The sequence below is a fragment of the Sinohyriopsis cumingii genome, chromosome 12 (assembly GCF_028554795.1).
Source record: "Sinohyriopsis cumingii isolate HCF-2022 chromosome 12, ASM2855479v2, whole genome shotgun sequence".
In the NCBI taxonomy this organism is placed as follows: Eukaryota; Metazoa; Mollusca; class Bivalvia; order Unionida; family Unionidae; genus Sinohyriopsis; species Sinohyriopsis cumingii.
The window spans coordinates 38836438-38849628 of record NC_142972.1 but is presented as its reverse complement, the minus strand read 5'-3'; the positions used below and the strand labels follow the sequence as shown (position 1 = coordinate 38849628).

At 35.9% G+C, this 13191-nt stretch overlaps 1 protein-coding gene across 1 annotated transcript in view; it reads right to left on the bottom strand.

Annotated features, from left to right (window-relative positions):
* The window catches only part of LOC149786289 (PAX3- and PAX7-binding protein 1-like), a 61163-nt gene that overhangs the window by 16433 nt on the left and 31539 nt on the right, over window positions 1–13191 (bottom strand). Inside the window, exons 9-13 of the mRNA XM_089976677.1 lie at window positions 11293–11410; window positions 9155–9230; window positions 4081–4193; window positions 2954–3153; window positions 474–621 (exon numbers count right to left, since the gene is read on the bottom strand). Coding sequence (XP_089832803.1) covers window positions 474–621; window positions 2954–3153; window positions 4081–4193; window positions 9155–9230; window positions 11293–11410 — 655 coding nt within the window. The remainder of the gene's footprint in view (window positions 1–473; window positions 622–2953; window positions 3154–4080; window positions 4194–9154; window positions 9231–11292; window positions 11411–13191) is intronic.

Below are 13191 nucleotides of genomic sequence, written 5' to 3'. Positions count from 1 at the left end.
GTGTCGTTTGAATTTTTGTTTTGTATTCTAACAAAATAAAATGTTTGCTGAATTTTACTAAACTAGTTGGTTTTGCTTCTTTATATTATTTAGTTTAAGACAACGGTCATAACAACTCAATTGATCAAAAGTTATAACTGTTTAATACTACATCTAAAACATCAATCCTGCAAACATGAGATGACTACCCATGCATACCTGAGAATCAACAAGTGTTTTAAAATTGTTCTCATATGGATAATGACTGGTATGAATCAATACGGAAAAGTATCATTGAGTCAACAAAATACATTTATAACATATACAGACTTAAGTCAATACTTAAAATCTCACAACTTCACACAATTAAAAACAACAAAATGTTAACATACTATGGCATTAAAAACTTTTGATTGTATTTGAAAATCTTAATGGCAAAATGTCTGATTCTTCTCACATTTTGTAAATGTAAAATTACCCAGGACTCAACTCACTTGCAAGTTTTGGAATGAGAATTTTCTCCACTATAGATGGCAGTAATTTGACATCATCATCTTCCTTGTCTATAGGTTCACCCTCTTTGAAGCCATAAAATAGCATGCACTCGAACCATCTTTTTTCTTCAAAGTCTGCACAATTTTCCTGCAGAATGAAATAATATTCTAAATGAGTAAACCTTTTGTCCACTAGCATTCAAAAATCAACAACATCAATATCAATAGTTACAGTATGTTCTGAAAAGGAAAACCAACTAATCCCACATACAAAGATCACAAAACTCTAATGATATAGAAAACTGCTGACATATTTCACGTCATGATCAAATTTTCATATACATGTAATGCAAAAATCAACAACAAAAAAAAGAGCAAAAGAGTGAATATTAAAATTGTGTGTGTGTCTATTACAGCTGGGTATCACAAAAAAATCTGTACCACAGTATTTCTGAATATACTGCACTGCATACCACAATTATATTAGTGACCATCAATTTAATGTTCAGGTTCAGAAAACAACTACTCTCGTAAAAAGTTTAGGATGATTCACAGTCAAAGGATTACTTGTAATGAACATGTTATATTATGCCAGTATAAAACTTTTTAAAACAATTAATTCTTAATTTTTCCAAAAGTTGGATTTGGTCTGAATTTCTTTAACAACATCCCATTTGGCCACGACATTGGCATACATAACACGTCAAACATGATTAATGGATCATAAATATAATTATATTTTTAATATTTAAAATTAACTTGTAACAAATACAACTACTTTGTATATATTTTTTAATTATTTTGTCATGAAAAATGAAAACATTATTTTAATATCATTAAATTCATAACAAGTTTACTCTGGAATTTCCATTTGTTCCTTTCTTTACTTCAGAAACTACCAAAATACTAATATAGTGAAAAAATAGCATGGTACATATCACTGGAAAAGACGTAACAGTAAACTGCTATGCTGTGCATCTCAAATTAATGCCTATACACACACACTCCCCATACCCAGAGATCCTGAAATTTTAGAGGCTCTTACCAGAGATATTTTCATCAAAATTATAAGGCAAGCATATATTTGTGAAATTTAATATTAAAGCACCCAAAGCAGATATAAAGAGTGACGACAAAAGAGAAAAGCATCAACATACCTAATTATTAGAAAGTACTAGAAAATGTGTCATTTTTGGTTCTGGATTTGCTGTTGCTTTTGTGTTAGTATTATTCTTCCATGATTAAATTATCTTCTGCCAAACTAATTATCTATAAAACTAATTTTTTTCTTTGAGAAAACTATACTAATTCACCCAACAACAGTATTTATTTCATTCTAATGTTTTCAAAAATTAATTTATAACTGATGACAAGCTGACTTGCTACCTTGAAAATACACATTACCTAAATAACCTTTATCTGCAGTCGTCGTATGATAAATTTTTTCAAACAGGTCTCCAATTAAGTTTCTGAGGATGGTAATAAAATTTGCTGCAGCAGTTAATTCAGTTCAAGGCATCACATCACCTCTTTGGTCATGTGTTTTGTGGTTATAGAATTTTAAACTGGGAAAAAATACTGACTAAACATACTTTGCTGAAAAGATGAAAAACTGGACAAATAACAGCCTTCAAGGATTTGAAGCATACTTACATGCAGTGAGTGAATGAGCAACCAACAAAATGCACCACCGATGCTATGTTTGATATTGGGGCACAAGATCAGAAAAACAAAGACCATAGCTGCGAAAAATTCACAAAAATACAAACAAATTTTGCAAAATAATGACTGCAAAATGTAGTAAATACATTTACACTCAATACCACAGAGATTTTTTCCATCGAAGGTCAATAATCCCCAACTAAAATTCTATGAAAGATTTGAGATACGATGTATTGGAAAAGGTTTCTTCCCTTTAATTTGAGATGTAGCTGAGCTTCTTTCTTAAAATTATGATAACTGGGAATGTATTTCAACCGGTGTAAGTTGATACACTTGACAAGAATGTCCCACTTTCAATGGAGATTGGTAAGGTATGTACACACAATAGTAGAGGTTCACCCTTCGGTAATTATGTCCTTCATGTGATTGGTACAATATCACCCTGTCACTGCAATTTTATCTACACGAGGGATGACACTTTCCAGTGATAGGTTGGATGTTCATTCCATGTATTTTGCAAGGCTCACAGAACATGCTAATTTATATAATTCAGTATTAGTGTTTTTCCATTTACAATAGGTAAATGTAGGGCAGCTTTGGCTGCTTTATCTGCCCTTCCACTTTTAATACCAACATATTATTCTTGACACCTATGCAATATTCATACTGTTGTGGTGTCTATACACAATTTTTCTTGTAGAAATCTCTACAAATTTGTAGCTTGTGTATCAATTAACATTCGAGATTATCCTTAATCTTTACACATCCTAGCATATCAATCTAATTATCTGTCGGTCTGTCCATCTATATCTACTGACCTCCAGTGGGTTCCAGTCTAGAAGCTGCAGTCTGACAAAAGGGTTGACTATTTTTGGTAGACATAAGCCAATATATGCTTCTTTGTATGATTCTCCATACTCAAATTTCCACTGGCTAAATCTCTCCCTGACAGCATCCAGCTCTTTGAAATCTTCCATCACATCTTCAAACAAATCCTCTTTTACTCGAGAAATGTCATCTGCAGAGAATAAAGATATGATCTAAGATAGACCATTCTAGAAATATATAAACAACCAATTGTCCATGGAATAAAAAAAAACCGAGAATCAAGAAGCACCAAGAATATCCACAAAAGAACTAGAAATTTGTACACTGAACAAGATGCCTGGCTGCAATGCCTGAAATGAACTAAACACGAAATGTAACAAATGTATGATGGATGGACGAATGTACAGACAAGGGAAACACTACATGTCTCTACCAATATCATGATACGATATAAAAAAAAATGAAAGACATCAATTTTGAATACTGATCCCAAAATGGGCAATTTTACAAGTGAAACATAAAGGGGATGCAGAACAAATGAAGACTTTTTGTGGATATAATTTAATGGCACATTAGCACAATCCTAGCTATATTGTGCAGATTAAGCCAAGATATTCCCACAAGAAGTAAACAAAACAAAACATTAAGCCAATAAAAAGGGGTTATATCCCCAAAACAGAAAATCCAATTTTCTAGACAAACAATTATATAAACCACACCCTCATAACAAATTCCAAGACATTCACACCTTGAATGTCATTTTAGAATAAATTCCAGGGCAAACAGGTTACCTCTATTAGTCACCTCTTATGACATGTTGGAGAGCACACTGGACCTATTCTATATCCTCCAGTCCATGGGGTAAATGAAGAATGAATGGAATACTATCTATAATAAAATCTTGTGTCACTTTAGCCCTTTCTATTGTAACATACACTGCAATGGCATAAGCAAAAGCAGACCCCAATTAGTCTCTCTCTCATTCTTTTTTCAGCCCTAATGTTTTAGGTATTTATTGACAGAATTCAGAAACAATTGGGCCATTTTCAAATGGTGGAAAAAGTAGTGCATTAGGTCCGCTGATCTGGGAGTTATGAAAAGGTCATTGCATCACCACCTCTTTCCAGATTGAACTTTGTTATTTCGGATTGATTTTCTTCATCATCTGAGGACAAGCCATCATGATGACCCACAATGTTTTTGTTTTCCCGAGCCCGCCGCCTCCTGGCCCTGAAAAACACATACAAAACCAAAATTATGTATCGATCATATGCATCACTCACTTCCCTGTTCTCAATATGTGTAAAATGAGAATAACACAATAGTTGCAACAGATGACTTTATTTCACTCATCAATGAACATTAATTACATAAAATAATACACCCCAAAGGTTTTGTGTGTGTGTGTTTTGAATTATTAATGTAGCTTTAGCAATTTTTTAATCACATCACTAAGATGTCTGTAGTGTGGCAGTTTATAGTGATGCCTAGCACTGAAGCATCATGTTGCAGACATGTAGCATGATGTGCCACCCAATCAGATTATTCTGACACCAGGCTGACCAGTCCCAACACAAACCTCTTAATGCTGACCACTTAGCGAGGGAACTGTTAGTACCATTTTTATAAGTCTTTGGTATAACTCAAACTGGGTTCAACCTGCAACCTCCAAAAGTTTTGTCTTTTCATGTTTAATAAGCCTGTTTCCGAGGGGCTTTGTCCCCACTGGGGTGTGGATGAACCAGGGCAAGTTGTTTAGAGGCAGACAACCCTGACTGGCCTGGGTATTTATTGAAACTGAACCCCTTAGATTACATGTTAGACACTACCAACTGAGCTACCATGACTCCAATGAAACGAGACCAATAAGTCATACATTTCAGTAATTAATAAAGTGGCTTTCCCTCTCAAGTTGGTAGTTGTCCTTAAACACTCCATTTTCTTTGAATTTATGATTTTTTTTTATATAGATTGATTAGTGTACAACAGTAAAAGTATAGTACAACAAAGAAAATATTTGCAAGTGTGTGTGTGTGACAGTTTATAGTGATGTCTAGCACTGGGGCATCATGCCGCATACATTTAGCATGTTGTCCCACCCAGTCACATTATCCTGACACCAGGCCGACCAGTCTTAAAACTAACCTCTTAATGCTGAACACCAAGCGAGGTATCTGTTAGTAACATTTTTGTAAGTCTTTGGTATGACTCGGCCAGTGTTCAAACCCATGATTTTCCTGCATCTGAGGTGGACGCTCTAACCACTAGGCAAATATTTTTGTTGTAGAAAAACTCAAATGTTAACAGGAGGACCACAAACAGCACATGATACACCCAACTCATAACCTTTTCCCTAATAATGACCTCCATATCTGAATTACAGACTTGGTTGTTGTATGATAATATAATGACCTTTGTAAGATTCATAAAAATGTTAAAAAGTGCTAGCCTGTATAAGAAATCACCACATTGACTAGCATTATCCTTTGCTAAAATCTCAATTTAAGGAAATGATATACGCGTATGAACACACAAAGCACTGTTAAATCAAGATATATAAAATGCCAAAGTTTAATTAAAATATATTCACTGGTGCAAAAGTTATACCTATACTAGGATATAGGTCACGGATGTATATTTTACTTTTTTTGTGGCCCTGATCTTGAGGCAGGGAGAATGGCTATGGCATGTGACACACTTTCCAGTCATATGTAACTGGTAATAGTTCATTTAAATAATTTCAGTGGTTTAAAAACTATACTTTGGATAAGAATACAAGTCAGATTTATATGTTCCCATTCTATAACCATCACATGGATGTTGTTGGTATGCGACACAGTCTATACATATTATATATAATTGGCTATAATTTATTTAAATACTTTCTGTGGTTCAAAGTTATTCTCCAGACAAGTTGCATAATTACATTTTCCTCAAGCAAGACCTTGACCTTTAAGCTACATTGGTACAGTATACAATAAACCATATAGTCATAATATATTCTTGGGCAAAGTTTCATGAAAATCTGTCCAAGCAAAAGTGGAAATGAATGGAAGCTAGGGCAACACCATAACACATTATACCTGACTTAAGACAGGCCTATACAAATTCCGTGTTGATTGGTTGGTCTAGTATGAGCTAGTATGAAGTCAATAAGAAATCAGTTTGTTAATTCACATTTGTTGTTCATAGCACTAGCAGTTGAGAAATGCAAAGAAAGCAAATTTCTAAGTAAAGTATGTTCTCAAAGAATACATACCATATCACTTTAATGATATGGATATAACCTTGCTATTTCAGAAACTAACCCTACTACAGAAAACATGTATTTTCTGTCCACCTTAGATAAAGGGCAATAACTCTTGTCCAATTACCTCCCCATGCCACTACAAGGTGTCACTAGTTTTAAGTTTAGTGAGATATCAACAAGGATGTTTGCAAGGGGGTTGGGTGGTTGGGAGGGTTTTCAAATACTGTTATTGGATAAGTATTCTCAGAAGAATCGTAATTTACATAAAAAATTGCTCTCTCCTTCAAGTAAGTTCCCTGCTCACATTAAAATTAGCAGATAAGTAACAGGAGGAGGGAATGCTGAGTATCTGTTTTATATCTTGGATATTGTTCTTGGGAATAATGACTGGATTCCCTATGTGAAAGATAACCCACTCTCCTAATTTGATAATCAACACAGCCTTGTCACAAGATCTGTGATCCTATATCCAGTAAACATGATGATTAATGAAATCTTCTTAACGACAAGGTTTGACTGGCAAATCCAGAGAAGCTAACAGATTGTGCTGACTTCTAACTGGACCTAGTGTTCATATGGGCCACTGCCACTGAACTCACCCAACTCAAGTTTCTGTGAAGCTAAAGATAAAAACATGAGAAGGTAGACTCAGCATGCCAGTTAACAGTAATTATTATGTCTCGGAGTAAAACACTATTTAAACATGAAGCTCACAGAGATTGATCTAATTTCATAAGCTGAAATCTTTATGAGGAGACTCTCCAGGTTTCCTGCAGACTTAACATAAACAAATTCCAGGACTTTATCACAAAACTCAAGGACCAAGTTTTTTGAATTTGTGCTCTATGCTATGAAATTAACACACATCAATTTTTCAAACTTTTGCAAGATTTTGAGAAATCCCAAGACATTTCAAGGCCTCTGAAATTAATTTTTTTAATTCCAAAATTTGTCCAGGATTACAGGAATTGTGAGAACCCTGCTCTCATCTTTTGACACCTCAGAATGTGCTTAGCAACTTCATCCACAAAGACTGGGCTTAAGGGGCGATATCCTAAATTGTGGATTTCTTGAGGAGAAAGAGTTGGTTGCATGCACCATCTTGCCTCTGTGTGCTTCAAGCAAAGCTTGAGGTTGAGGGTGCAAACAGTCTTGCATAGCTGCTTCCTTCAATGTAGCTATGGAAGAGGGGAAGCAAATGATAACTCTCTGATTGCCAAGTGCTGGTAGCCTATTTTTGGCTACAGAGCCTGGCTGCTTAAAGAAGACCACCAAACCATCCGATCTGAACTGAACATAGTTCAAGTCAATGGAAAGGTCATGTAAGTCACTCACCCTGCATGGTACAACTAAGGCTATCAGGAAACATGCTTTATAAGACAGTAGCTTCAGATAAGTGCATGGTAAAGGTTCAAATTTATCTGAATTGAGCCATGTTAAAAGCCAAAACAGATTCCATTTTGGAAGCAAAGTGAGGGATTCTGGTCAGTTCAGACGAAAACTGTCTATAAGGTCTGTTAGATCTTTATTATGACTGACATTATGTCGGTCATGATGTGTGAACATGTCAGATATCACAGAGCAGTAGGCTTTGATAGTTACTGGGACCAACCATTTCTCCTCATACAGCCAGAGAAAAAAGTCAGCTCAGTGGGATGATGTTTATTGACTCGCACAGTTCCATGAAAACAGGCCACTGCCCAAGCCATGCGAACACTGCCCAAGCTTTGAGTCTGGAACCTGACAGATAAAGTGGGCAACTTGTGATTCCACCTGCTTGCAAAAAAGATCAATCACGGGATGCCCCCCAAAAGTGCACAGATACAATGAAAGAGTGATTGATGAAAGACTATTCTGTGTAAATGATCTGACCCATTCTGGATAGAGTGTTGGCCAAGACAATGAGAATGTGCCTAAATTGTACATTGATATGGAGTTAGTCACATCAGCATAGAAACTGGCAATTCAGAATGCACAGGTCATGTGATTTGGAGGCCCCATTTGACAAGGTAGGTCACCACTAGAGTTATCCAACATAATTAGTACTTTTCTCTGGGAGTATATCCTTCAAGAGTGGAAAGACACTGATGACAGCCTTCAATTCAATAAGGTTGATGTTGAGAGGCCAATCCCTTGGCTTCCACATGTTGATGACAGTGGTGATGTCCGGCAACAAGTGGGCATCTGAACTGAATGTACTGTCATTCCCGCAAGCGGCTTCTCCAGAGGAATCCCTGTTCATAAGCTAACTGGTTTGGGCCACCAATACAGGAGTGATCGTACCTTGTGCATGATGAATTTTTTTTCCTGGAAAGGGCACCACTGTGTAAAACAAAGTCATATGTAAGGGGAACATAAAGGACGGCCGAGTGGGATCAAGTCCACTGCAGCAATGAATAATCAAAGGAGTTGCAAGAATGCTCTCTAGGCAGTCCAAGTCCTGTTGGAAGTTGACTTAACAAGTTTGACAATACAGACCAGAGGAATGTGGAGTAGTACCAGATTGAGATTGGTGATAAACTTGATATCCAGATGGACAAAATGCTACGATGGATGAAGATCAGATTTTTCCCTGTTCACAAGAAAACCTAGATGATCCAAAAGTGATAGAAGATCATTTCTGCCCTTGAGGAGAACAGATCTTACCATATGTTGGCAGTACAAAGTTTAAAAACTAAAAACACCTGGTGGTGGCTAGGGAAGGTAATGTGCAGGAGTTATTGTCTTTCATCTATACTAGAGATAGACAGAAACAAACTAATTTTCATCTTTTTATTGGAGCAGTATTCAGGATGCAGCAGGTTTATAGCTCAAATGTTAATGTGATTGGGGAATGCATCTGATGAAAAAATCTGAACACATCCATTTGACAAGAAAAATATGCCAAGAAATCTTCGTTGCTGAAAAAGGTTTGATATTGTTTAACTGTCCTTCCTCCTACCTTCTGGCTTCTCTTTCGGCTACTCTGCGTTGCCTGGCTTGGTCTTCGTTGCTTTCCATTACAACCTGGGCTTTATCTGTAGAAGAAGAACATATTTACTCTTCATCCACAAATCCGCCTATATTAAATTCAACTATATCATACAACATAGGAGCAATTTACTAAAATGACAACTTTTAAGAATTGTAATCAGTGATGTTATATTATAAAAATGCAATATTGTAAAACTCAAAGTGCCAAAGGATGAATATTTTACTTTTGAGTTGTCAGTAGGTTTTGGGATTATGGTTTTGGGAGTCAATTACAGAATCTAGTGTGAACTAAATGATAAGAAAACACTTTTTGTTAACAATGACTATTTGGGCTGCTAAAAGCTTATCAATGGTGACAGTTTACTATGACAGACTCAGAACTAACCATCCCATCCCACATGAAGCAGATTATTTTTTAGTGAAAATATCAATGAATAGTGAGATTTGGTCTTAAAATTTAAACAAGCAGATGCAAATGTTAAAAGGGTTAATCATCTAATCATGCATATTAGTTCAGATGCACATCAGCCCCCTTATTATTACAATTCTAATATACATTCACCGATGATAAAATCTATCGGAGTTTGCATGCTAACTGAAATTTGGAAAAATTTCAAGAGATTTATGGTTGGGAACTTTCAGTCACAAATCTGGCATGCTAAACGCTAAGCGATTATGGCTCATGCCCTTTAAGATTGTGTTAGATTACACTGAGTACATTTAGATGTATTGGAGTTTCTTAAGGCACAGCTGTATTAAATACTCTTAAGATTGTGTTAAATTACATGGAGTACATTTAGATGAATTGGAGTTTCTTAAGGCAGAGCTGTATTAAATACTCTTAAGATTGTGTTAAATTACATGGAGTACATTTAGATGTATTAGAGTTTCTTAAGGCAGAGCTGTATTAAATACTTCACACAAAGATGCATTATTTCTCAAAGCAGGAAGTTTCTGACTTTCTACCTGGGAAGCCTTTCCTTATGGCAATGTGCTAAAGATGAAGAAAATTCCAAGAGAATATAGAAAGAGGGCTATGAAACTGATATTCATAAAGCTATCTGCCTCATAAAACAGCTACAGCATATGCTTAAAAATTAGATTCACATCTACTTGATTCTTACTCATTTACTGAATCTAACTGTTCTCCTATGAGGGCTATTTTAAAAAATATACCAACACCAACTCTTTAATTTAACTGGTGTGAAAAGCACTCTGTAAAAATGGCTTTTCAAACTTACATCCTACCCTCACCTGAGAATTTTCCCAGGAACAACCCTAATATGAACTTGAAATGCACTGTGCCATTTCTCCCTCCCAAATACCCCCAAGTCAATGAGAAGTGGATATTTATGTATGTATGTATGTGATTAGGATTTTTAACATAGCTTTAACAATTTTTCAGTCATATTGCTACGAGTCTGCAGTGTGGCAGTTTATAGTGATGTCTAGCACTGGGGCATCATGCCACAGACATATAGCATGATGTCCCACCCAGTCACATTATCCTGACACCAGGCCGACCAGTCCTAACACTAACCTCTTAATGCTGAGCGCCAAGCGAGGAAGCTGTTAGTACCATTTTTCTAAGTCTCTGGTATGACTCGGCCGAGGTTCGAACCCACGACCTCCCGCTTCTGAGGGGATATTTATGTGACAAAATCTCATGTTTAGCAACTATTACTGAGGACATCTGAGTAATATTTGAAGAAAGCATGACAGTGTAAACTTCCAAAACTGTTAATACTTTTAATAATAAAAAGGTCATATTAAAAAAATGATGCAATTACTGGAAACTTGGACTGTCTAATTGCTTAGAAATAGTTACAATAACTAGTAAATAATGTCTACATCAAAGATGTACAGGACCTGACTTGAAAAACTAGTTTCTTCACCACAATAATTAATGCTGTTATGATACTGCTCAAACTTGCAATTAGTAATTAAATTAAGAGATGAGCCCAAGTTCTGCTTTCTTCAAATTAAATCAGAAATACACATCTAAAGAAAGTTGATAAGTGACTAATATAGCAAAATATATGCATAAAAGTCAATGACGTTCAGTGCACTAGTTGTACACTTCACAACATGACGATAAATACCGACTTGTCATATAATCCTGACACTGATCTCGGACGTCTTGTTGACGGCGACTTATCAACTTAGTCGCTCTGCCTTGAAGAATATTGTGCATCCTGGTCTCCAGCTGGTTAATGACTGGTACCTTAAAGACAAAGAAGAAGAACTACCTCAGTAAATGCTACTTCAGGTAAAAAGAGTAAAACTTGAATTGCAATCATATGACCATATTTTCTGAATGGTTTCCGACTTTTTGCTCTCTGAAACATTAAAAATTATTTCATTCAGTGTCTGAAAATAAACAGAAGATTTTTTTTAAAAACAACCCACATCAGCACCTACAATAACATGATGCTACCCATAACGTAAAAAAAGAGAGTCCTGTGACTCTCTTCACTGAAAAGAATTTTCAGGAATTCAGAACAAGACAATTCATCCTTTCAACCACTGAAACCATCTGTGGTAAATATACTGGATGCCATATTAGCACCATTCTCATTCTGGACCTGACAGTCATTATTCAAATTCGTTTGTTGTAAACCCCAAGTCAATATGACCATCCATTTTCAGGGAAATAGTAACAAGATTTTCAGAATGGCTATTACAGCCTCCATAGTGAAAGTTGTAAGAATTGGCACCATTTTCATTTAAGACAAAAACACTATCGTGATAAGTCGTTTGGTGAAAACCCCAATTTTAATATGGCCATCCGTTTGGCAGGATGATAAATAACAATATTTTCAGGATGATTGCCATGGTGGCCACACTGAGGGTCAGTCTGTATCATTTCCATTCAGGACCAACTAGATACCTTAAGATTTCTGGTGACAAGATAACAATAACAAGATATTCCAGACAGCTGTGACTGAGGCCATATTGTATACGAGATTGGAACCATTTCCATGGTCGGTTAGTTGTTATGGGTTTAATGCCATTTTTCAGCCTATGATAGGATATACATGGTGCCCAGTATATTTGTTGGAGGAAGAATGATGAAAAAGCTGGGAAGATCCACCAACCCACAGGAAGCTACTGGCAAACTATCTCACAAACCCATGTTAGCTGAGCCTGAGACTTGAAATCACACAGACAAAGGTGAGATGTTAAGTCATCTGTAAAGACAAATGCCTTTGACAACTCAGCTAACCAAGGTCCCTTTCCATTTAAGACCAACTTGTACATCACAATAAGTCTGTAAGTGAGAGCATAATCTTGATATATCCAACCATCTAGAAGTAGCAACAAAAGGAATTTCAAGATGGTCATTGCGTTGGTCCTATTGGGGGTCAGATCCACACCATTTCCATATAGAACCAGCCAGACAGTTTAAGAAGTCTTTCACTGAAAATCCCGTGTTGATATGACAATTCGTTCAGTAGAAGTAGTGATAAGATTTTCAAGATAGCCATTGTTGTGGACACCATTTTCATTTAGAACCAGCTAGTTATCATTAGAAATTTCAGTAAAACCCCATGTTGATACAAACATAATTAGTACAGTAATAACAAGATTTTCTAAATAATCACTGTTGGGGCCATACTGCATGCAAGAGTAGCAGCACCATTTTCATTTAGAACCAAACTGACATTACAAGGTCTACTGGTGAAGACCATGTCAATATGATTTTTTTGTTTACGAGGAGTAGCAAAAATTAGATTTTCCAGATGGCTGCTGTGGTGGCCATAATGGACATCAGATCAGCACCATTTTAATTTACGAGTAATGATAATATGTTCAAAAGAAATCAGATTTGGCACAATTTTCATTTTAGATCAACCAGACATATACATTCTGGACAAAACTCCATGTCAATATGACTTTTTGTTCAAAAGTTGCAATAACATGATTTTAAAAATGGCTGCCATATTGGAAATCAGATCAGTTCATTGTCATGAAATCCCATGTTCATATGACCGTCAATTTAGG